At 37.4% G+C, this 26,728-nt stretch overlaps 2 protein-coding genes across 2 annotated transcripts; one reads left to right on the top strand and one right to left on the bottom strand.

Annotated features, from left to right (window-relative positions):
* Positions 1-318: 318 nt before the first annotated feature.
* LOC113044973 (protein arginine N-methyltransferase 5-like) lies at positions 319-12,023 on the bottom strand. Its single transcript, XM_026205029.1, has 16 exons — positions 11,799-12,023; positions 10,947-11,065; positions 10,237-10,322; positions 9,766-9,900; positions 8,820-8,932; positions 8,571-8,620; positions 8,304-8,467; positions 8,070-8,231; positions 7,887-7,964; positions 4,183-4,241; positions 3,949-4,071; positions 3,239-3,414; positions 2,935-3,138; positions 2,716-2,826; positions 2,324-2,388; positions 319-1,024 (listed from the first exon to the last, which is right to left on the bottom strand). Exons 1-16 carry the CDS (start codon positions 11,894-11,896, stop codon positions 872-874), a joined length of 1,896 nt encoding a protein of 631 aa, XP_026060814.1. The 5' UTR covers positions 11,897-12,023; the 3' UTR covers positions 319-871.
* A 2,645-nt stretch (positions 12,024-14,668) lies between these two features.
* LOC113044972 (proteasome subunit beta type-5-like) lies at positions 14,669-25,093 on the top strand. The gene is made up of 3 exons (XM_026205028.1): positions 14,669-14,930; positions 15,782-16,088; positions 24,283-25,093. Exons 1-3 carry the CDS (start codon positions 14,715-14,717, stop codon positions 24,567-24,569), a joined length of 810 nt encoding a protein of 269 aa, XP_026060813.1. The 5' UTR covers positions 14,669-14,714; the 3' UTR covers positions 24,570-25,093.
* The last annotated feature ends 1,635 nt before the right edge of the window (positions 25,094-26,728 follow it).

Raw genomic sequence — 26,728 nt, 5'->3', positions numbered from 1 at the left:
TAAAAAGTAATATTTTCACTTTTTGTACATAATTCTGAGGTTTTAACATCTAATTTTGATTTTAGTATGTCATGATTTACAATAATGATATTGCAATATCTATAGAAATTGTAAAAAAAAATATCTAATTCAAATAGTTTTTTTTTGGCCACTGGATTATTTATGCTCAATAATAATACAATATCAATATGTATTTATTTTGTATATTTTTTTAAAATATCATAGTCATCATTACCTGTATATTGCGACATAGATTTATGAAATAGAGTGAGTCTGTCTTGGGACATTTGATAAAATATATCAGAGAGAAAGATCACATAATTTTGTACCTTTTTTATTCAGGGTGTATGACAATACATTTTTTTTAATCAGGGAAAAAAAAACACTGTATAAAAGTATGGGATATGTTTTCTAGTGTGGCCTGACTGGGGACATCATACTATGATTATTCTCACAATGGGGTTTTGCAGGGCACTGGTGGACAACTGGGAAATAAGGCTGATGTATCATGAGTGACAAAATAGACTGTTGGACACACTTAATCAGTTCTAGAAACAATAGTATTGGAAAACTAACAGCTTTTGTGTTTTTAATATATTTTTGAAATATTAGAAGAGTTTGAACTAAGAAAGAGCACCAGGACATCGTGCATTGCTTTAAAGGATACCTCGTAAGTGCTGTTTTAATTTCCATCCTAATGAACATTACAGAAATGGCCAGAGATACATAGCAGTCATGGTGAACAATCTCCTTGAGTGTAATTGGGCCCTTGAAACAAGATATGTAAACCTGCCGCTTGATTGAAAACCAGATTGTTTATAAAAAATAAAAAAAGTCAGTGTAACCCCATGTGTCAGTAGATGTCAGCTTGCTACAGGCCGATGGTGTAAGAGCGGCCAGAAGGGTTGTGAATGGCGGAGCATATAGGCTCAGTCACAGCCCATTCATACCAGACCTTCTTTCCATTGTTACACCTCCAGAACCTCACGCTCACGTTATCACCACTGGACAGCGGGATCGGCTGCTGCATGATGAGAAAGAGAGAGGGGTGGGGGGGGGGGGGGGGGGGGTGTTAGGATTACACTCCCAATGTGGCTGTACACTTCAGCACATTAACTGTGGAGTCGATAAACTGCCACGCTCTGACAGTGCTTAGCTGTCTCCTTTCAAACTGAAAGTGCTAACTGTATTTATGACCATGGCAGACATGTAAACCTAATGGTATTACAAGAAAGTATGTGGTTTGAGTGATGGATAACAGTCATATACTGAGATAAAACACAGCAGCATTAATAATACAGTTTCAGTGGAACCAGACTTTTCGATAAAAGTCAAATATAAAGATAAGCTGACAGCTATAACAAAGCACACTAGCACTCAATGAGAAGGGATTCCCAGAATGCAATGGGATAGGCTAAGTGAAAAATGCACTCCTAACTTCTGATTAAGTTTTTGTGGTACATTTATTGTTTATTATTTATTTATTTATTTATTTATAACTTAACGCCATGTCAGCAGCAGTGGCTATATTTTTGAGAAGTATAGTTCAATAAAAAACATCAGGTGGAGGAGCTACTATTATAAACAATAAAACGTATTTTTTTATTTTTCAATAAATATCATAAGGTCATCAGAGCTACATTTATTTGATCAAAAATAAAGAACAACATTAAAATGGTTAAAACTATTTTGCCAATTTAAAACAACTGTTCTTCCTATTCATAAGAATTTTTTTTAAATCTGAATTTATTTCAGTTGAATTCTGAACTGAATTCTCAATAGCCATTTCTCTAGTCTTCAGTGTCAGTCTTCAGATATCGTTCTAATATGTTGATTTGCTGCTCAAGAAACATTACTAATTATTATCATTGTGAAAAGCAGCTGTTAATATTGCAAAACCAAAATATTTTTTTCAGGATTCTACAATTAATAGAAAGTTCAAAGAACAGCATTTATTTGAAATAAATGTTTTAAAGCAATGTAAAAGTATGTAATTTTTTATAAATTCGACCTTGTTGCATGAAATTTAGTGCATGCTTATGTTTCAATGCAAAAATATAATAGTAGTAGAAGAACAGATTTGAATGCCATGTCAACATCTGAGGCATCTTCACGGCAAAAGCTGATTTACAAAAATACCATAATAAAATTCTAACCAAAACAAAGATAAAACATTTAAAATTACAAAAGGTGTTTTACATTTACATATGATTACTATTTAAACAATATTATTATTCCAATCCATAAGTGAGCTTGTATACTTAATATAAAAGTGGGACAGTGTGTTTAATGGAAAGAGGGGTACAAAAAATACTGAACTTACTTTCAAAGGGAATAGAATGGGGAACCAGGAGAACATCCCAGGAGAGTGTGTTTCAGGTTTTATACCTGCAAGCATGAAGAAAGAGATATTTATTCATCACTAAAGCAACAGACACACACACACTGCACTTTTGTCCAGTAAATTTGATGCAATGGTGTTCATTTAAACACTCTGTATCTACAGTTTGATGCATTTGATTCTATTTGTACAGAAAGCAAATTGTTTCCATTATTCTATAAATGATACTTAATTGTCCACTTCTGACAGCCATGCCAATTTGTGGTTATTATTACAGAACACTCGATGTGGTAACACAGAAATTCATCAAAATACATTCTTACATTTTGAAACAGCTTTTAAACGACGTTGTGTACCGCTACAAAAAGACTTACTGAGTGTGACATCTTTGTAGAGTGTGGCCTCAAAATATCCAGCAAAGCCGTGAAGCACTGAATTACATCCAATCAAGAACCGTAGACATTGATACCGGTTATTATTCATATCTGTACAGGGTAAAGATCAAGAGTTAATGGCTTTATAGAAAGAGTTAAAAAAGCTTTGGACTATTGGACTTTTTGTATCTGTTTGTCTATCTCTGCATGATCCTGTACCTGTGGTGGGATGTACGAAGGTGAAGCAGGGTTTGGGGTCTGCAAGTTGGTGGAAGTTGTGTAGTCTGACAACATATGGTGTCTCAAAATGGCACTCAGGGTCTTTGTCCCGCTCCCGACACCCACGCACTTCATTATATAGTTTAGAGGAGGACAGTGGAGCCAGAAAAGATGTGTAAGAGCTAGGAATGCTTATGCCATCATCTAAGAGAAAAAAAACATCCATGAGTGAATCAAAAGTTTAAAACAGGGCAAATCAAAAAATCATAGAATTTTAAAAGACAAAGAAGATTTGATATCAAACCTTTGAGGAAGTGCTGCGCTCCATCAAGGCACTCGGGTGAAAGCTCATTGTCTCCGAATGACCCTAAAAGCTCACTCACAATGATATCTGCTTTCTCTGGAGCAGTCCATTCCCTCATGTCACATGACACAACAGTCACCTGATCACCCCACTCCTCAAATTTCCAGTTCTCCAGCCTGAGAAAGACAGGGGAACACCAAAGGAGTGTTGATTTACATAATCTGATTTCTAGTGTAATGGAGTTCAAAATGTTTTAATAGATCTGAAAGTAAACAGTTTAAAACCAACTTAAAACCATATATATATACACAAAAGATTTCTTTCAAATAAATGCTGTTGTTTCTGCTGGTATTTGATTCATTCATCAACGAATTCTGAATAAATAAGCACAAGTTTTCAATATAAGAAATGTATGTTTCTTATGCACCAAATCAGCATATTAGAATGATTGTTTTGAGGATCATGTGACACTGAAGACTGGAGCAATGTCTACAGAAAATATAGCACTGCCATCACATGAATAAATTACTTTTTCAAATACATTAAAACAGAAAGGTGTTTTTATATTCTAAAAGTACTTCACACAATTTTGACTGTATTTTGATGAGCATAAGAGACATTACAAACATTTAATTACAGTATTGTATTATCAAGAGAAGGGGAAAAACGGAGGAGAAAAATAATTCACACTTTAACATTAAGTTACTTACGTGACAACAGCATTTGGGTTCTTTTCGACGGCATACACACGCAGTTTCCTCTTAGCCTGTTTTGCAGCACGAAGTGAGGCATTTACCAGTGGACCACGACCTGCACCTAGTACCATCAAAACCCTGAAAAGAAATCTCAGTGTTGACATAGTCCAGGCAAACAGCATATCTCTGAAATTTCAAGTTCATTAAGAACTGACAACGGGACACCTGGAATTATGTCAAGTCACTTACTGCACATTTGTTTCCATCTGTTCTTCAGGAACTCTGTCTAGTAGACATCTATATACAGCCTTTTTTGGGGAAGACAATTCACAGTTTTGTATTTATTTGTTTTTTTCAAATGGTGCCTTTCCTTCACAACAGTGATGGGTGTTGCTACACAACTATTCACCAGTTAGTAATGGTCAGTCAGTAAGATGCACTTATTCGATAAAAAATAACAGCCAAAACTGCAATATTGTGAAATGTTATTACAAAGTAAAGAATTGTTTTATATTTTAAAATGTAATTAAAATGTAATTTATTTATGTGATAGCAAAGATGAACACTGAAACCAGTTTCGGTGGAAACCGTTTTATATATATATATATATATATATATATATATATATATATATATATATATATATATATATATATATATATATATATATATATATATATATATATATATATATATATATATATATATATATATAATTTTTTTTTGTATATACAATGCAAGTCTTCACTGTCACCTTTGCCAATTTAATGCGGCCTTTCCCGAAAAGTTCATTTTTGGGGAGAAAGCAAGGTGCTCAAACGTTTGCTTAAAGGTACAATTTTTAAGATATTTGCAGTAAAATATCCAAAAACCACTACGCTAGTGTTATATATTTTGTCCAGCTGATTACTAACAATATCTATAATGTTTTCAACTACTTGTAAATCATGAGAAAATTCCCATTCTAAACAGTGACACAGGGCAGTGCAGTCGCCTGTCAATGACGTTAGTTCCCCTTTGTTACCGCCTTTACTGACGTAGAAACCAAATGACAACATGCGTGGACAAATGCGGAAGTAGTGTCTAGCGTCCAGCAAACCACTAGCTTGCTTCAAGCTAGGGATGTCAACGATTAATCGATGATCGATTAATTGTCGATAAGAGATGCAATCGATTAAGGCTATGGATGGTCGGTTAACCGATTCAATGTTGGGCTGCGTGCGGCTCATGCGCACTCAACACGTGCGAGCGGCTGTGAGTGACGGTGACGATATATAAAAGCATCATCATTCATTCACAATGTACAAATTAAGCTTTTAATGTGATTTAAACTTTAAAGTACATTAAAATAGAAACAACATAAAAGTTATTCAACATTAAATGCAATAGAAATGTAGTTACTTATCATTTCATCAGATAACTGTTTTATATCGTGCGCTTTGCAGGGCTGCGGGACACAGTGACAGGACAGGTAGTCTATTCATTCCTACAACTTGTTAATTCATTCCTACGAATTATTAATGTGGTAATTGTCCATGTTTCATTAATTTTGTTCCCTAAATAACCCATGATTTAAGTGAAATAAGGGAACAAATTAATAAATCGAACGAATTCTTAATTCATGAAATCTTTAATTTCCCTTCCCATGTTTACCACAGTAAGAGATGCGAAAACAGTTATTAAAAGCGAAAGATAATAAAATAAACCTGGGAAATTAGAGGGTTAGACTATGAAGATTTAGGAAAAGAAACAATGCCTAAATATACTGAATTTGTGGAAATTCGTGACCAACCGGCAAACCAGAACAAAGCCGCGTAAATGAAGACTATGGGGTCCAAAAGCATGGTCGCGATGTAACATTTTCCAGTTAACCTATTATTCCTCTAATAAACAAAGCTTTTATACCACACTTGTCATAATCAGATCTTATCATTTCTAAATAAATAATTGCTGGATTCAAAACAGCGATTAATAGGCGCTGTGACCGACACATTCCTGGAGCATTCAGTTTAAATAGACCGTAGTATACCGGTCCACTCTGCTGTTATGCCAAGGACGTTTTTGCTCATATGAAGAGGATCATCTTTTCCGTCTATATGCGAATGCGTGTTAAGTACAAGCCTAGTTTACATTATAAATAATAGTTTAACATTCAAATACATTGCGAATATGGAAACATTTCGATTTGTGCCGAATGAGACATGAGCAATAACCTCCAAATAAATCTAGCCAAAGCCGCGCTCGCTCATCCTCGTCTGCACACATGCACTGTCACGATCTAATGCGCTGTGTGCCGGATTTTTAAAAATCTGACATTTTCTAGGACAGAATCCAGCAGGATAAATAAATGTGAGCAACTGTGTTTTGGTGCAGCAGCGCCGATGTAGTTCACTTAATGTGCAGCGCAGTCACACGCGCTCCACATTTCGGATAATTTTATACAATAATGTCAGTTGAAAACATTGCAATTGTGCTTTAAAATACAACAACGAGCACCACAAAACCATTTAAAGATGCGCGTTCAGCGTTCTCCGTGCGGGATTGGAAACTGTCAACAAAGTAAAATGACCTCAAAAGTATGGCGCGCTCTCTTCATTTTATCAAATGATCATAATCGCATCTATTCATTTTATAATCCTGCTACTAGCATTTTATTCAGACTAAAACCTCTTTAATTCAAGTGAGAAAGCGTTTTGTGTGTGTGTGTGGCTTTTGCACATCCTGTCATACCGCTGACTGCGTGCCTGCAATAGACGCATTTTGCAGTATTATGGTTAACGATTAATCGATTAATTGATCGTTAATTTAAACGACGATCGATCATGGAAATAATCGAAATTTGACATCCCTACTTCAAGCAGTTCCTTATTTACTACTTCTTGCACGTATTATGGTGGATTGTGTTATTTATGAAACATAATTACTGTTTACCGTCTGTCGCTGGCTGTGTCGACAAGGACAGCTCCCGTAAATGTAAGCGTACGGGCCAACCAAACAACCCAAGAAGAGTTTGGGACAAGAGGAGAAAGAGCGAGGATCAATATCGGTGTTGCATTTTCTAGATGGAGAGAGCTTCGCGAGAAACTTCAGCTAGAAAGGGATGCCGATCTCTCTTGTGTTTTACTTGACAGGTGAGTTGTTTTGATTCGTATCTTTACAGATCAACAAGATTAGTATTATGGGGCATACACGCCAAACACGGGGCATTGCGTCTCTAGACCCGTGCAAGGGTCTGATCCATAGTCTGACCACATCTTTGCATTGACTTTGTATGTAATCTACTCGCGCAAAACGTTGAACTCGCGTTTGGTATGTATGCCCAATTATTGTGTTTGAAAATACACAAGTGTATATCAAATGACTAAACAGTAATCAAGTAATCTGATAATTTACTGTCAAACTATATTTGCTGTATTGTTGGGTAGAAGACAACAAATCCCATCATTCCACTCTCCTTCTTAGATTCATCAAACCAGGCGAATGTTATTCTTTTGGTAGTGCGCCCTCTAGTGGCAGGTCTTACAACCTGTACCTTTAAGTGTTTTTAACACATTTCTATGCATTTGCTAGAGCATTTCCTTACAAACCCGAATTAACAAATTAATTGCTTAATGAATAAATGTACACTATACCAGTCAAACATTTTTGAACATTAAATTATTTTATATTTTAATGCACACCAAACCTGCATTTATTTGATCCAAAGTACAGCAAAAATAGTTACATTTTCAAATATTTTAATTGTTTTTGCCTTTGGCTGGTAGTATTACAGTAAAAGAGATCCCCCCCCAACATTATCATACTGTCACCCCTAGATTTTTGCTCAGTTCCCCCTTTTTGCCAATATTTAACATGAGCTATAATGATGCAACAAACACCACTAATAAGAATAAATAACTGGTGACCAAAAAATGATGAATTCTGCTTTCCATTACCAAATTATTTTAACTCACCTGTTGGTACTGAGAATATTTGATGGGATCCTTTTCGAAAACTTCATACGTCTGTGATTCCAAATTGTCCATTAAAGGCTGATAAAAACAATTAGGCATTCAATTAGCATAACTGAAACCACAAGAATCATGAATGTGCTGAAAAACTCACTAAGCAAAATGTTTATCCTTTGACGGACAGACCTGCAGTGGTGACTGAAGGTAATCTTCATAGCCTTTGGCGAAGACCTCGTAGGCATTAGGCGCTGGACGGTTTTGGTTGAGGTACTCTAGATACTGCAGGTACGAGCGCAAGTCTTTCTCACTGTGGCGGTTTGCCCCTGTGAAAATAAACTGAGCCTCCAGCTAAGGAGACCCTAGAATGTTAGATAACCTTCCTGAAAGGAATGAATGTGACATAATTTTGGATACATTTACCTTAAAGAGGCGAAAGATGACTCGCTGGTGGGCTTTCGAAAGGACCGGAAACCCTTTTTTATTGGTTAGAAAAATGCTGGTGGGGAGAATGGCTGCTTTGATTGGCTCTCCAAGCCACTTGTCGATTAACGTGTCAGATGGCAAGTCTGCGCCGATTTCAATAGCTTCACAAAGAAGAGAAAACCCCCCCGAAAAACTATTAGTATTCACCTCTTAATATTTAACAGGCAATTATAAGCACTTCACTTTTGAGGTTTTTGCTCTTACCAAGGCAAATCCTCTTGTTATAGTCACAGAGTGTTCTGAATGAGTGCCACCTGAAGAGGAAAAAGGAAATTAATTGAACACAGGCCAAAGATTGCTTTATTCTCCATGCAGTTGAGTGATTTAATCACACGGCAGACCCAAATATCGACTAGGAGAGAGGAACAAAAAATTATAACTCGCATTCATTCTTAATGGGATGTTTTAATTAGATATTTAATATCTTTATTTAATTTGTTTCAGCTCTCTTACCATGCCCAGGTCTTCTCGTCATTGCTGCCATCATCCATTTGTTTAGATGACTCGTTCTCAATGAGATCTTCACGCGTGTCCTCGGGGGCCAACAGTGGAACGCGTATCCAAAACTATGTAATTAAAAACAAACCAACATTTAACTAATTAATTCCTAATCAACAAAGAAAGCAGCATTACAACCAATAAAAGAGCAGCCAACTGAGAAAAAAACAAATGGATTTGTTTCTGCTTGCACACTGATCCATTACACGTGGCTTTGCATTATAATTGAGTTTGCCCTGTGCCCTTAATGGAACAGAGGTTGTGTCTTTGTATTTTGTACAAATGCTTTTAATAACTTACTTTCTATTAAGCCAGCATGATAGAGTACACTACCACTAAAAGGTTTGGGGTCAGTAAGATTTTTGCAATGATTTTGAAAGAAATCTCTCACAAAAGGTGCATTTATTTAATAAAAAATATGGTAAAACAGAAATATTGTGAAATATAATTATAAAATAAATTATTTGATATTATACATATTTTCTTTGAGATTTCAGTGTCGCACAATCCTTCTGAAATAATTGTAATATGCTTTTTTTCTTACTATCAATGTCGAAAATAGTTGTGAAGTTCAATATTTTTGTGAAAGTATAAAATATAATTAAGCACGTTAATGCATTAATGAGACAGCCTGATAAATATTGCAAAAGGATCAGATTATATAATCTTTAAGGATAATGCATATAGTATTATTTTAAATAATAGAAGGACAGCAAAGTTAAAATGATAAACCGTCAACTCATGCCACTAATTAAAATTCCATCAGCGAAAAAAAGACATGAAATGGAAGCAGCAGGAGCGAGGATTATGTGTAAATTATAGGCCCAGGGTGTATACATCAACAAATAATAATGTGTTCTGAGCATATTTGTTTTCATTCTATGCTACAGATTTCCATTACCATGCAAGAGTGGTGTCCTGTGTGGATGTGGTTAAGCAGGATTCGAGCCAGGTTGGCACAGTGCGGACCCCTTAGGGGGATCATGAAAGCTGGCAAACCCAGATAAGCACAGAAATTGAGCTCCTGTACCAGCGCCTGCAGCAAGGGCACAAAAGACATTAGAAGGAGTGATCACATCAAAATAAACAACAAGTCTGCTCAGCTTCCTCTTTGTTGGGCTGAGCTCCAATAAATGGCACTCGTTTGCATCCGAGACTTGATTACAGCTACACTGACACGGCTGTTTGAAGAAGCCCTTATCAAATCCCCAAAAGGGTCAAGATATTGTGCACATGTGTATGCATTATTTGTGACACAACAATAATTACAGCTATATAATAATATCAGATGAGAAAAGGAATATATTTAGAAGAGAAAAAAGGACCTCAAAAATATAGTTTATTAAAAAGTAATAAGACATTATGAACATACTTCTTCTGAATTCCTGCGTTCTATGGTCAGCTCTGAGTCTGTCTCAATCCAGGGTGACAGCTTTCCCACGATAAGTGTGTTCCAATCTAATGAGAAAGAATGGACATCTTATTATTACAAAGATAAAATCGCAACATTTAAGCGGATGTGATTCTGTAAATGTAATTGCACAGAGAATCATGGATAAAGAAAATGGAGAACAAGTTAGCTATCCAATCTTTAATTGAAAAAAAGGAACCGACATTAGAGGGTCTTATCATACAATCATTAATCATTTAATTTTGTCCCCTGAGGATCATTTAAAAGCTAGTTAAGATTTTTGTGGCAAAAATAGTCACCATTTAGGTTTCATAACCACTTTCCATATTCTTTCTGACCCTTAAAATTTAATAGATTGCTTTTAAGTCTTCTTTTCTCAGGATTAATATTATCTACATAACTTCCTCTGAATAAGCTCAGTCTCAAGTTTCTGACATTGAAAAGATGCAGATGTTTTTGGACTAGGTAAGATGAGTTCTTACAGTTAGAATATGTTGTCAAAGTACACTGATGTATCACTAAAATAGATCAAGAAATTTCACCTTCTAATTTTCACCTCACGTCTAATGACATGATTACTTTAGGAGTTTGAAAACCACAACCCCCCTCCCATCAAAGTCACAGTATTTGATGAGTGAATATTTATATGCACAGAGATTCTTATATCTCACCTCTGCCACATAACAGCAGGTCAGAGCGGGTTTGGGCTCCGGGTCGTGATTTAGCAGGGTCCAGTTCATACTCCCGTCGGAACCGCGGGTGGAACAGCGGCATGCACAGGAAATCAAAGCTATAGGACAGAATGACATGGATTTAGACAAACAGAGCACACAAAGAAAACAGGTATTAGTTGTTATACACTTTCAAAATAAATGCCGTCAATGTCATCAAAAGGGAAGGGTCTTCCAATCTTGTCTTAGAATTTACTGATATCTGCTTAGGAATCAATAAAGTAAATATTATTTTTTAGACACTGAGCTTGTATGTCATTACAAAACAAAGTGTGTAATTATAGTGATATAATACTAACGTTAGATTATTCTGACGTCAATTGATCAGCCTTTGCCATCAGGCTCACAATCCGTCAATGAGGTCAGAATAATATTAATGCATGCATGTCTAATCACCACCACTCTGAATAATAACTCAACAGATGTAATGCTTCTGTAACAAATTTTGTGCGGGAAAACGAACATTTCTCATAAACAAGATTGAATGAATCCAATAAAAAACATCTAATAAATACTGAAACGAACCAGTAAAAAATATAATCTCCTAAAGTATTTAGCAGGTGTTTTATAGTTTCAAAAGAAAGCTGTGTATTATTGCCCAAAACTGGTGTACAGACTCATGTGTGAGTTAAAACCAAATCTGAAGAAGCCGCTAACAGCTAGCAAATGCTCATGCGCATCACGTGCAGCGACCTAGCCGAGCCGACTTAAAACTGAGCACAATTCATTTCATTTAGCCACAACGCTGATATAATTTGACTGTTTACTGAGCCGACAGCTCTTTTTGCTTACCCTAATTTGGCGACCGCAGCGAGGGTATCCGCCACTTCGGGAACACAACTCAAATCTCTCCCGCAGGAGACCCTGCTACCTGCACCGCCGGACGCCATCGTTAGGAGACGGGATGGGAGTGAATATGAGACTGATAGAGGTCTATGGAGAAACTGACGTCATGTTGGCTCAAAAATAAGAGCTCCTGCATTATAGCAACAACGTGGGGACAGATCCAAAATGGCGATTGCCCAAAACGCAGCTTCTCTTTCTCATGTGACCTTCGCGAGACTTTAGAACGAGATCAGACTATGGGCAGACATGATGCTGCAGAAAGAGAGGATGCGCTCCAGTAACTTTGAGAGAATGTTTAATTCGTTTTAAGGGGACGAGTCGTTTATGTAATAAGCGGCTTGTTTTTGATACAAGAGATTCATTCATCATGAATTGAGTAGTGATAACCACGACAACGAGTTATTTTAATTAAATTGAGCGCTGCTTATAGATTAAACCCGCGTGCCTAATGGATTTTGCCCTGGGATTTTACAAATAATATTGGAAGGCTTTAGAGCACTGTTACCTGAAGCAGAATAGCTTTCCAAATTACTGAATTAATTACTCAAATCTCTTACCCCAGAATATTAGAAATGTACCAAATTGTTAACAAGAAATCACTTATATTTAAATACTTGTATTAATATATCTGATTTTAAAACAATTGAATGAAATCAGTTTTATGACAGTCAATCATTGTTTATGAATCAAAACCATACAATCTTAAACCATTGCTGTTCCACCATGTAAAATACTTTATTGTAATGATTGTAGTTGAATATTTGTAAATTTTGAAAAAAGACTAGCATATACACCCATAAACAAAAGCATGTCCCAAATCAAATCAATAAATTGTTTTATAATAAGTTACACATTTTGTTTGAATTTAATGTTATTGTATGGTGTATTCAACTATAAACCTTTTTGAAAATAATTTGTGAGCTTTGACTCATTATCCTCTCACCTCAGCATTTTCAGGATTATGTTTGAGAGTCACTTCACTGTTTTACTTCAGAAGCATCATATCGGATACAGCCTAGTATAGCAAAGACAAAGGGTGTGAATACTTTCCTTCTCCTATAAAAATCCTTGTCTCAGAGGGGTCTTCTCTGTAAGTGCAGCTTCCAAAGCTCACGCTGGACCAACTTACAAGCCGTTATCTCACTATAAAAGGAAAATCATTCTTCAAGATGTTTGTGGTTTCCTGGACACCCTTGATGACACCAGCCCATGCACTTACCCACCAAATGAGATAGGATACATGTAGAAGACAGCATCTGAGTTTGACAGAGATGGTGCTTTTTCATTTTCTTTCCCCGCCTAGGCAGTGCAGTAGAAAAAACAGATCGTCAAGGATGGGATGAAAAAGAAACTTGGGAAACCCTGAATTCCTGCATGGAAATTGAAGATGTTAAGGAAGCAATGGAGCAGGATACCGGTGTATCCACAATTTCAGATTCAGCTCTAGTGTGAAAATGGCCTCTGTAAATGAGCAGAAGATTTTAAAAGATCCAGCTGTGTCAGATCAAAGTACAAAAAATGTTCTGTCTACTTTTGGAGGACAGTCTGGTCCCTTGGTATGCTATATTTGCAGTGATGGCCTGCAACTGAAAGAAGAGATAATATCAGTATGCTGAGGGAGGGTTGTCCTATGTGTACGCTGTGCTTGATGAAGGCTGGAGATGGGGGATGACTGTGAATGAGGCAGTGGCACTGGCCCGGGACGCTGTTTTCAGAGACATTCACTGGGATGCCTACTCTGGAAATAATGTAGACCTTTTCCACATCACTGCCCATGGCTGGCGACGCAGAGCCAGAGTAGATCTGAAAGAGAAAAAGAAGAAGATCAAGGAGAGGGAGAAAGAGAGACAGAAAAGAGAGGAGGGTGAGCTAGGGGAAGGTGATATATTCAGTACACTGCGGACAGGAACACAAACTGTGGGAATACAAAAGTACATGGATGGAATGTGAGTGTGATGGACAGAAATAGCAGTTGTGAGTAGAACAATGTCAGGCGTCCACTTGATAGTACAGATAAAAAAGAATCCACAATGCACAGGGAAAAAACTATGTTTTCATAAACTGTATTTCAACCAAAAAATGTAATAGTTGTCAATACAATGCATTTTTTCAGATAAACAATTGTAATATAGGCAAAACAAACTGGATTTTCCTTGATATTGTTATTCCACTTTTTTTATTTATTAACATGAGCCAACAAATTAAGTCTGTGTACAATAATTGGCAATGTAGTCTACATGTGCAATAAATGTTGCCTTGTATAGAAATTAATGTATGACTATTTTGAGAAATCAATGATACAACCGATTTTTAACAATATGATAGCAGTAAAGATTGTCAATAAATAAATAAAACCCATTCCTCAGAGACCCATAGGCCTACTAATAGTAATCTTTTTGTCTTTTTTCCTCATTAAAAGTGTTTTTAGGAAGCCACTGGTTATAAAAAAAGAAGTGATTTTAAACTTACATTGGTATGGTTTTTATTTTTTATTTAATTTTATATAAAACAAAAGGTTTTTTTGGTAAAACTGTGAGGTATCCCTCAAATACATGATAAATACTAAATTTTTGACAATGTTAGGAATGGTGTCAGTGTAAGCACTTATCAAGTTGTGACATTCAATTACTGTAGTGTTTTTATTTAAAAAAAATTCAAACCAAAAACTGTAACTATGACAAATTACAAAGTGTCAGCCACTTGTGTGAGTAGTTTAGGCATAAAAATGAAATAGCTTCAAACAAGTGTTTTGTTACTGTCATTCATCCCAGGCGTTAGATGGCGACGTGGCGCCACTGTCGTTTGCGTCTTCAACACGTAACACACAAGAAGCAGAACGCCGCTTCTGCCTATTATCTAAACATGGCCCTTTCTAGTGTGTTGAGGAGTGAGTCTGCGGATTTTGCAGATAGTTTCAACCAGCCTTTTGCGCACGGTTGTGGCCTAAAACAGGCAGGTCTCGGGTTTGGAGAAGCGGTGGATGATAGTCTGAATTTCGCTGTGAAACCGCTGGGTGAAGGGGATGAACCGGAGAGAAAAATCGAGTTTCTTCACGGCACGACCACCTTAGCATTCAAAGTGAGTTCGTTTAGCTAGCGGCTAATTTGGGCAGTTTAAAAACAATTTACTCCATCTTACAATTAAAATCTATTCATATATAACTGTTATGACATGCAGAAGCTTGTGTCTTTTATAAAACTGCTATGTTTATACAGTGTTTGTAATGAAAAGAAGTCTGAATGGTAGAAAGAAGAGCAAGAGTCTATTAGTTACTCACAGTCGCTAAGTACAGCAGTTTAATCATTTTACGCGTTTTATAAACAATTAAAACGTCTTTATAGAGCTTTAATGTGTGTAAATGTCTGTATGAATGTTTAAATGGAGCTTGATTTCAATATTGAATATAGATTATTCATAAGCCCGTGCTAGTCTATTAGTTAGAACAAACTAATTCTGACTTTGTTAATATCATCAAGTGTTGTTCTATTTAAGTCTGAAGAGACTGCTTTATTATAGTGATGTGAAAACTTCTGACAGGACAATGTATTTTTCTTTTATGCATTTGAGATAATTTTTACAAAAAAAGAATTGGTTAAACCTTCTGTAGGTTAATATAAGTGATTTATGCATGAAAAAATGAATCTGTACATCGCAACTTTTGAATGGCTCTCAACAGAGAAGAATGATTTCTAGAACCCAATGGTTTTGTTTCATAATCTACCCATCAAACTGTACAACACTAACCAGCCAAACCTTGACTACTTGATTCATTTTTAGATTAAAAGTCATTCTACATCAGCATTTTGTCATTGCAAAGTAATAGAATGAACAATAATAGAATGTAAATTCAGATATAATACTAAATTGTCTTTTTCTCAATTAATTTTAAATTTGCATGGATCACGGTTATATTTCTCACGTCTCTCCAGTTTCAGCATGGCGTCATTGTGGCTGTGGATTCCAGAGCAACAGCTGGTTCCTACATTGCTTCACAGACCGTGAAGAAGGTGATTGAAATCAACCCGTACCTGCTTGGCACCATGGCGGGAGGAGCCGCGGACTGCAGCTTCTGGGAGCGTCTGCTGGCCAGGCAGTGTCGCATCTATGAGCTGCGCAACAAAGAGCGCATTTCAGTGGCGGCTGCCTCCAAGCTACTGGCTAACATGGTGTATCAGTACAAAGGCATGGGCCTCAGCATGGGTACGATGGTCTGCGGCTGGGACAAAAGAGGACCAGGTGAATAATATGCATGTTTTAAAGGGACAGTTCATCCAAAAATAAAAGTTCTGTCATCATTTAATCACCCTCAAGTTGTTCCAAACCTGTATAAAGCCCCTTTCACACTGCACGTCGAAGCCGGCAAATTGCTGGAAAATTGCCGGGTCGCCTTCTGTGCGAAAGCAAACATGTCCCGGGATTGATTCCGGCATTGAACCCGGGATGGGGACCTAGTAACATTGCCGGGTTCAATCCCGGGACGAGCGCTGTTTGAAGAAAAGCCAGATCTAATGCTGTGTCGAAGTGATGACGCACGTTAATGCGCGACTCTTTTACCAGCTGTTTTGAAGGAAGATCAACATTCGCGACGGAAAAATATGTGCAAACTGTACTGAAGCAGAGATCAGTTAGTTCCTCACTTTCCGTGCTGACGCCGAGATCGTTCGCCAACTTCAGTGAAAGTATAACGTGCCTAACGTTTTCGACTTTCGGATTGTGTGTGAAAGCACGCACATATCTCTGGTAATCACTGGCAGTGAAAGTGCAAAATCTAGCGACCCGAGAACAATTGGCGGAACACTTTACCCTTTATTTACACTTTATTTGGCTAGATATTTACATAATACATACTGGTAAAATGTATATAACAGTGTTGGGTAATATTCTCAATTGTCATTGTCCTACCATCAGCATGTGAGATCGCAGATACAAAAATTATAATGCAAACTTAATGTAATTATTTATTTACTTAGTTTTATTGCTGAATTTGTATTTAACATAACAATTTAAAAGAAACATTGTAAGCTACTAATTGTTATGCTTATATTACCTCAGTTTTTCTAAAAGCAACTACAGAAAACGAGCAGAGGTGGAACAAATAAGCCCTAATATTAATTAGATAGTATTACTAGCCTGATGATGGTGATAATAACAACAAATGTCTGGCTTTCATCAGAGGCATCAGCGATATCTCTTGACTATCGTGGATAGCACAACCCTAGCATACAATTAATATGATAGATTTACTAAGCTTCTTATGCTTATATAATACATATGTACAGGTATGTTAATGTATTATATAATTTACTATATATAATATAATTTTATAATATAATACATTTTATTATATAATATAATTTTATTATATTATGTATAATAGAAATGTAGGCTACATCATTTATATGCTGATAACATTTAGTACTGCTTATGTGTTTCTGTTTTCAGATATGCTTTGATATTGTTATTGATTTTGTTATTAATCCATACTATAATTTCTAAGACAAAAAGGAAAGAATAAATAACCATTTTATGTCAAATGAAATGTTCCACAGCTATTCATACATCCGACCTGTGTAATATTCTCTTTTAACATATTTCTGTGAGCTCTGGGATTATGCTAATTACATATTTCATAATGCTATTTACAATAATATTTGCTTTTAATTAATGGTGTTCTCTGCTTTAGATTCCTTTCTGCTTCCATCAAAAGCATTGATCAGAAACATTCCAGCTGTAATCGGTCTGCATCTGCAATAGCTTTGCGGTGTAAAAGACTGTCAGAGGGGACCTTTTTTTGTGACATTTATGTTTTGACTGATTGCTGCAGTTGGCATGGGGACAAATTATGTGATTATTTTCTCTGCTGATGTGACCCTGCCTTTCTGCTGAAATAGCTCTATCACCATAATTTCCTGCCAGTCTCCAGCAGTAGCCGGAAACTGGTTTTAATATGCAGCACCATGACTTTGTTTTTGAGATGAATCACAAACTTGCACATTAATGGACTCCCAAGACCTTTGCTTTTCTAGACCATGATTGATGTCCATTTTTCTTAATTGGACATTGCATTTATTGCTTAAGAGGCTTTTAATCTAACGGTCTTAATGGTGAACTCTGCCCATTTTCAGTTCATTTTTTTTCTTCCTAACATGAGGTGTGCATGCCTAAATGAAGCAAAACTGACTCAGAAAGACAAAGATGAATTACTGCTACAAAATGCAGTTTGTGAGCACGAGTGTGCAAACCAGGGAATCGTTTTAGCCAGTTCCACCAGATGGCGACACAGTGCTCTCTGATAGTGATGCATCCCCCTCAATTGTAGACACTGGGGTGCTGTAAACACTCTACATCACAGCCGATGTGTTTAAAGAGGCCCTGCACAGTGACACTGTAATGGGAAATCAATATGCCAGTGACTGTGGGCCAGGAGGGAGCAACACAATGATGGACGCGGCTCTCAGCCAGGGCAGTAAGATCGCATGCAAAATCCCGTCAGCTAGATCAATTGGGGTTTATGCGGTGACACAGACTAGCATGGTCCCAAAAAAAAACAACCTTTGCCTGGCAGGGAAACATAAGTATGTGGTAAATCTTCCAATCAATTTTGAAAGTAATGATTGCTGTTAGAAGTTCGATAGTGGTACTGGCGGTTACAATGCGTTGTGATTCAATAGAGAGGTAAATGTTCTGCAAATTAGATCAATCTTGATTAAACAGACCACACTGACTGTGGTAACAGTGTCTGGCACTCTTATTCCCGTGATAAACTGATTGTTTGCTGTCAGGAATAAATTTGGTAAAAAAATAAAAAGTGAGATGATTCTGACGAAGATGGTGATTAATAAAATTTAAGGTGGTGCAACTGGTGAGACCGCCATCGTTGCCCCAGAGTTTTAGCCTGTGTTAGTGTAGTTCTACTGATGCATTATCTCTTTGCTGGTTGAGTTATGTGCTCTAGTATCAAAATTCATGTCAAGTGATCTGACAACAAGTGGACAGTGCAAAATGCATGTAACTGGGGTCCAGTTTGTGATTCAGTCACAGTTAGGTCCAAAAGTTCTACTTGGAGTCGGTTAACAATTAAAGGGCTAGTTTCCCCAAAAATTAATGTTTTGTCATTACTCACCCTTATGTCATTCCAAACCTGTAAGATCATCGTTAATCCTTTGAACACAAGTTAAGATATTTGAATACCATGTGATGCTCTTGTGAATGGCAGTGGGTGGGATTATTCACGTGTTGTTATAGTTGCGGCGCCTTTACTGCCGCGACTCCTAAACAAAACTTTTTAATTCTGTGTCACCCCATCAAGCTCTTGCTGGATCCACTCCTCTGTCAACGAGAAGAATGTCTGTACTTCCGAAACGTTTTGGTTGTCTTTTGGTTGCACTTTTTCAAAACATTTGCGTTTGATCCTTTGCTGACTCTGCTGATTTAAAGGGGCACTAAGTAGGAATTACTCCCATCTAGTGGTGAAATTGTATTTTGCATTCAAACTAATTTTGCTCTCCAGCGCCTCGCTTTTTCAAATGCGCGTTGCATCTACGGTAGGCGATATGTACCAAAAAGCTTTGACGGGATGTCTTCTAATAGCACTTCGTCGAGTTTTCCTTCAGGTGAACAGGTGTGTTATTTCAAACAAACTGCAACATGACAACTAACAAACGAATGTTACAGTATGAATTACTGACTGTGGAAAGCATGAAATATTGTAATTAGTAGTTATGTCTAATTTATTCGTTATATTTTCTGAATTATATGCATTGTTAGATATAAAAAAAATATTATAATATAGATTGTAACACTGACTTACCTGTCGAGAAGAAAACTGGCCACTTCAGTGTCTCTTTTGAAATCTTTATCCAGCATTAGCTCTTTCCACCTAGAAAAAGCTTCCCCATTAACTCTTGTTTTCTGTAATCTACGGTCACGTTTCCTTTTACGTTCTATTTTTTTACTGTTTTCTTCTCCTGTGGCGCGGCATATGTATGGTCCATAATAAGAATGCAATCCAGACTTTTAAACTTGCCGGTGCAGTTTCAAGCGCCTCTCACTGCTCTGCACCTGCGTTTCTGGCTCTGACCGAAAACGCGCTGTGGAAACGCGTTGGCTTAGTACTTTTTGTCCCTCTCTGCTATTATAGTTTTGCAAGATGGCGGAACTACATGGAAGCCTCCGTCGACCTACCCGTCCCATGTATATAAAGATAATAAATTCTTCATTTACAAGGATTAGTTTAAACATTGGCATAGGTATTTGTACACCATTGAGGGCATATTTATGAATAAAAATATTGATTTTAGATAATAAAATACCTAAAAAGTTACTTATTGTCCCTTTAAAAATAACGGTTCTTTTGTTTTTTTGTCGCAAGTTCAGTGACGCAGGTTGTGACGATTCTCTCTCCGGCAAATCCGTGATCAGCAGAGTTTAAATGTCACATTTGGTAACTGTACGGTTCACTTGGAACCTCAACTGAGGTGGTACTAAAAAAGTACCAAGTACTGTACCTAGTGGAAAACCCCCCAAAAGTGAACTGAACCGTGCCGTACCATGCAGTGGAAAATGCCATAAGTCCTCACTACATTGAACGTGGTAGTTCCATTGGGGTCTATGCAGGATCAGAAGGCCACACACACACACACGTACGTGTGTGTATATGCATGTATGAATTTTATCTGTTTTTATTAAACGAATTATTTTTTTATGAATCAAAATCGCTAAAACTTATAGTATTAAAAGTTAAACTGAAAACGTAAATGTTAAATGTGCTACAAATAACACCGTTGCCAGCATGCATGATATGAAGTGGTCATATTTGAATTAATTCATTTAGCAGATGCTTTTATCCAAAGTGGCTTACAAGTGAGGAATACAGCAAGCGATTGATCATAAGGAGAGCCAATTAAACACCACAAGTGCATGGAATACAAAGTTTCATATATCTTTTAGAATAGTGCACGCTAGAGAAGAGTAAGAGACGTTTTCTTCCCAGTTTTCAGAAGAGATTAGTTTTTAGCTCTCTCTTGAATATTGTTAGGGATTCTGTGTTCTGAACAGGGTTGGGTAGATCATTCAATCAACAAGGAACAGTGAACAAAAATTACTTTTTGCCCTTCTGTGATGTTACATGAGCTGCATGTTGAGAGACAGGTGTGTAGAAGCACGACGTGACGCACTGGTAGTTCATGTGTTTCAAAAGTGATCCGGTTCCTGGTAAAGCAACCGTTATGATCTATATTATCTTTCTTTATATTTCTACATTACACATTCATTTTGTATCTACTTGCAATTTGTACTCTGATAGCTTGTTGTGCACTAACTGTGAAAGTATAGACATCTTCTGTCCTGCCAGGAGCTGCAAATATCAGCAGGACCACTATCTCAAAGACGTATGAAGCTCTTTCAACTGGCACCTTTTCATGCTGTGTAGACGTGGACTGCCGATGTGCATGCATGCTTCGACGTCTGTACACAGAGTTGCTTTGCTTTCTGAGCAGCTGCTCTCATCAGCGGCACTCTTAACCAACCATGGCTGTGTGACAATCAGCAAAGCAGTCAGCCAATCACCTGTGTATATGCCTTCCTTTTGTCTTGAAGTTGCCATTCATGCATGCAGACAGCCACACTTTTAGTCTAGCACATCTAACTGCCTGTCACCTTTGTGATGGAGTGCAAGGAGCCAGGCTGTCGTAACATCTCGACATCGCTCCCGCTTCAGCGCCTCTGCTTTACGAGGGCTCGCAAATTCAAGTGCCTCCTTTTGTTCCCCACCCTTTTTCAGCGACGCAGGTAGCATGCGACGTCCGTTGTGTGATAAAATGATCCCAGGTGTTGTACGAAAAAAAAAAAAAAAATCCCAGACTGCTGAAGTACTCTCGCACTCCACTCTTAATGAGAACCGGTGCCTTGCGGGTGAAAGAGACGTCCTATTGCATTTTTAACCTGTTTTTAGTCGTCACACTTGGCTCTACAAAATGGTAAATTACCCTGCATGTATTCAGAGTGCTGTAACGATTATCAGGTCGCGCTAACGATGCGTACAGAGGGTGTAATTTGCTTGTTGAAGACTTCTGTGCCTCACTTCCTAAGATTGTCCTTAAAATGTCTCTCTGAGCCAATTTGGGGTCCTTGAACTTTATTTAAAGTTTAGAGTACAAAAGGAAGTTTCAGATTGCGTTTTCAATGCTAGTTATCTTCAAACTAGTCTGTCGTACCCAGACCTTCAGACAGATGGCAGAAGGTATGCACTCTAGCAGCTTTCATTAGCCAAGACCTAAGAGCCTGTCTGACCAACATGTAAAGCAACCAATCCCAGTTTGATTTGTTCCGCGTCATGTTTAGTGGTGTGACAATGCAAAGTTAAAGTTCCAACAATAACAGACTGGCATGCATCACTGAAGAATGATGTTTTTAGCCATGAAGAGTCTATGCAGTGTGCTTCACATACTTTTAAATATCCAGCATTAAGTTGATCATTATCATTGTCACAGTTGTAAACAGTGAGCACAAGAGTTTTCTTCTTTCTTGAGGGGGTTTGGTGTCACATTTGCTGAAAATTTACTCACCCTCAAGCCATCCAAGATGTAGATGAGTTTGTCTTCTAAAGAGATTTGGAGAAATTTAGCATTATCACTTGCTCACCCATAGATCCTCTACAGTGAATGGGTGCAATCAGAATGAGACTCCAACCAACTGATACAAATATCTCAATCTTCCACAACATGACTTCAGTTTTTCAGTTACTGTATTTGTATGAAACAAATTATAAGTGTTTTACCTTTATACCAATGCTTCTGGCAAAACATACCTGTCTGTAATCTATAATAATGCTTCCGTCAGTGAAAAAGTCCATCTTGTTTTTTTGCACATCACATTTCAATAATACGAGGAGTTTTATATTTTAGATGGAAGCAATGGTTTGAAGTTTAAAAAAAAAAAAAGACATGAATCGGTGTTCACACCAAACGTGAAGCGAATATGCCCATCACGTCCCTTGCTTTGTATGTAATCTTCTTGCAAAAATAATTAAATTGGCATTTGGTGTGAATACACCATAATTGATTTGAGTGGAATGTTTTGGAATATTGTGATGTTTTTATGAGAGAAGAACTCTTGGATGGCCTGAGGGTGAGAACATTCTTAGCAAATCTTCATTTTTGGGTGAACTTTTCATTTAAAACGGACATTTTGTAACTTTATCAAGAATGAAAATCATTCAGTCATTGCAAAGGTCGAGATATGTTAGTTTAAAAAATAATTTAGTAAAAGTGAAAAGTCATGACATTTGCCAAGTATGGTAACCCATACTCTGAATTCATGCTTTGCATTTAACCCATCCAAGTACACAGTAGTGAGAAGTGAACACACGTGCGGAGCAGTGGGCAGCTATAGATCCAGCGCCCGAGGAGCAACTGGGGGTTTAGTGCCTTGCTCAAGGGCACTTCAGCCATGGGTTTTGAGGGTGGAAGAGAGAGCTGTTCATTAACCCCGACCCCGCCAGCACCTTCGGGCTACAAGTCCAACTCTCAAGCCATTAGGCCACAGCTAAAATCACCCTCTCGTCCAGAAAGTCATTTACTCACTGTCATGTGGTTACAAAACAGGACGACTCTCTTTCCTCTGCAGAACATGAAAGAAAAAAATTCTTCAGAATGCCTTTTGAGTTCCAAAGGGTGAGTAAATGATGACAATAAATTTTTGGGTGAACTATCCGGTTAACAGTCCATCTGCAGCCTGGTTCTGCTGGTGCACAGATGGGATTTAGTCACCGGGACTGTAGGAGTGAGCTTCGTCATTGCTCAGCCTCACGGACACTTGAAACCTTGATGTGATCTGCAGCTGGACCATTCAGTGACCCATCAGTTCACCGATGTTGATCTGCCTCGTCTATCATGTTTGGTGAGAGGTCGGATCTTCAGGTTTAGATCAATAATTAATTCTGTTGTTTTTAGAGCGATCAATAGCACCTCAGGCGGTGCCCCAGGGTAGATTCTATGTTTGCCCATTCCAGCTTGTCCTTAGCCTACTAAATATTAGCTAAATATAAGCTCTCCTTCTGTAACTCTTCCTGTTTTTTTTTTTTTTTTTTACCTGCTTTCATGCTGAAGCCCCTAGGTACCCCCCAGACCAGTCCAGCTACCAAGCATCCAGCTGTCAGAAAAAATAGCCAACCACCCGTTTCCCGTGATTCCTTTTCTCACATGTACTCACCGAGAAGGATTTGACCTTGTATTGTTCAGAACATTATTTATAACCTTGTGTTCATAACATTACATCGATCTACTGAATTTTCTCTGAAGGGTTTAGTTTTTTTTTTTTTTTTTACACTTTCATCTTCCGTGGAGGCGCCTGCCTTTTTAACACAGCAGGACGTAAAGCAGTGCTGATGGTCTTTTTTCTTCCTCTTCCTTTTGCTTTCCTCTGATCGTAGGGCTCTACTATGTGGACTCTGAGGGCAACCGAGTGTGCGGAGACCTGTTCGCAGTTGGTTCGGGATCCATGTACGCCTACGGTGTTGTCGACAGTGGTCTTCGCCATGACCTGACTGTAGAAGAAGCATGCGACCTGGGCCGCCGCGCCATCTACCAAGCTACTTACCGTGACGCCTACAGCGGAGGCCAAGTCAACCTCTACCGTGTCCACAGCGACGGCTGGGAAAGGGTCTCGCAGGAAGATGTGCTTCAGTTGCACATTAAATACGAGAGTGAGAAAGCATAGAAGGAGTGGTTGGGAGGAGAAAAAGGAAGAGGAAAAAGGCCACAGAGGTAGTTGGGTTTCAAAAGGGAGGAATGAATTAAAAATAAGTGATATATCTTAAAAGGCACTTTGGTTAACTTAATGAAATCAGATCTGCTTCCAAGAAAGTTAATGCCAACTCTTTTGTAAGAGCTGGCTCGTCTGTGCATGAGAACATGAGCAAGGCTGTCTTGCTCCCTCTCTCTCTTTCTCTCTTCCTCTCATCTCTTGAAGTTAGGCAAGTTTCTGTTTTTTGCTCACACATAATATTTTGAGTTTTCAACCAGTTTCACTAGTATTACAACCCCAAGCCATTGCAGTTCCACTTGTTGTTTGTGATTATTAAATAAGGAGGCGCTGTATCCCAATGGACATCGTGACTAGCCAAAACTCCAGTTGGCCAGCTCTCATTGAGTAGGAGTGGGCTTCTGCTCTTCTCATCTTTCTTGTATCTGCAGATACCACAGTTGCTAAACCTGCTCTCAATAAACCTTGGATTTTTGCTATCTAAGTGTTATTTTTTTCCTCTTGATCCTGATGAATCGGTTGGTAAGTGTTTTGACAGTTGTTTGTGCAGTGACCCCAAAATGTATTTCGAATTTTAAGTCGCAGTTGATGTATGAATGCCATTGCATTAGATAACAAAATATCAAACCAGCTGCATCTGCACAGTGCCAGCAAATTTATCTCAGAACTACTTTTCCTGTCCATTTTTTCAGTTACGTTTAGGTATTTTTTTCCCCATAAGCTCATATCAGTGGGGTCGGCAGAATGTCTTAAAGTTTTTTGGTCACACTTTATTTTCAGGTCCAATTCTTGCTATTAACAAACCAATAACTATGACTGTTGCCTCAATGAACTCCTAACTTGCTGGTTATTAATAGTTAGTAAGGTTGTTTTTAAGTTTAGATATTGGGTAGGATTAGGAATGTAGAAAATGGTCATGTAGGATATGTGCTTTATAAGTACTAATAAACAGCCAATATGTTAACAATAGTCATGTTAATAAGCAACTAGTTAACAGTGAGAATTGGGCCCTATATTAAAGTTCTACCATTTATTATTTATGAATATATAAACCTGTTGATTAAATTCTTAAAGGTGAGAATTGGTCCCTATAATATATATTGTATACATAATTCTTTACACACACAACTTGACAAATAACACAAACCCTTCTGTAACTATTGTTTATTAAAAACATATAATCAAGGATATCCTAGAAACACAAAATGTCACAAAAAATCAACCTAATTTCTATTTATTAAAAAAAATGTCCGAATTACAGCAGTAATACTGTAGGAAATATCTCAGGCTTAGTCCATGGTAGATATTCAAATATTGTAAATACTGTGATGGGTATAGAGCCAGTCATCTAAGTACCAATGTCTTTAATTTCAAGAGTATATTTGCTATACTATAATTTAAAATCCATACTTATTTAGTGTGTTTGTGCTATTTTTCATTAAAATAAATGTCACTTGGTTTGATATTTTATCAAATTAGGGCTGTTAATTAAATTGATTAATTGCATACAAAAATGTGTTTGCAAAAATTAACGTAATTAATCATGCCCCTTGACCCGTATGTAAATTCCTTAGGGGATTTTCCTACTTAGGGAGCAGATGAAGCTTGAAATATCACCATCATGTTTTGCCTCAATAATGTCTTGGAATTTGTCAATATTTTCTATGAAAAGCACCCAAATAAACATATTTGCTCTTAAATTGGAACCCCTATATGTAATTATAAAAGAATTAATAATATTCAGTAGGGGGTGTCAATCTCATTCAGGCCAGCCTAAGGACATCATTGTGGGTCCCTCTCAGCCTCTGGGCCCTAAGCATTCTGTCCTCTTTTTCTTCCCAGGTTGTGGGGGCTGAAGCCTATATCCAACGCAGTTCTTTTCATATATTGTGTCCAACTGCATTTTGTGGGCACTGGATTATAGTTTTATAGGTGAACCTTTTAATGATGGGTTTTTAAAAAAAAATTTTTTTTTTGGTAATTGGATTTGTTGCCCATTTGTCTCCATCAGCACAGGAACTGTGAATTTTTTCCTCTTCACTTTTGCCTGAGGCCCTGAATTAAATGTCTTACCTTTTCCTTCTTGCCATTGCTGCTTTGTAATAGTACTTTAG

This window comes from Carassius auratus, chromosome 27 (genome assembly GCF_003368295.1).
Source record: "Carassius auratus strain Wakin chromosome 27, ASM336829v1, whole genome shotgun sequence".
In the NCBI taxonomy this organism is placed as follows: domain Eukaryota; kingdom Metazoa; phylum Chordata; class Actinopteri; order Cypriniformes; family Cyprinidae; genus Carassius; species Carassius auratus.
This window is presented reverse-complemented; position numbering and strand designations above follow the sequence as displayed.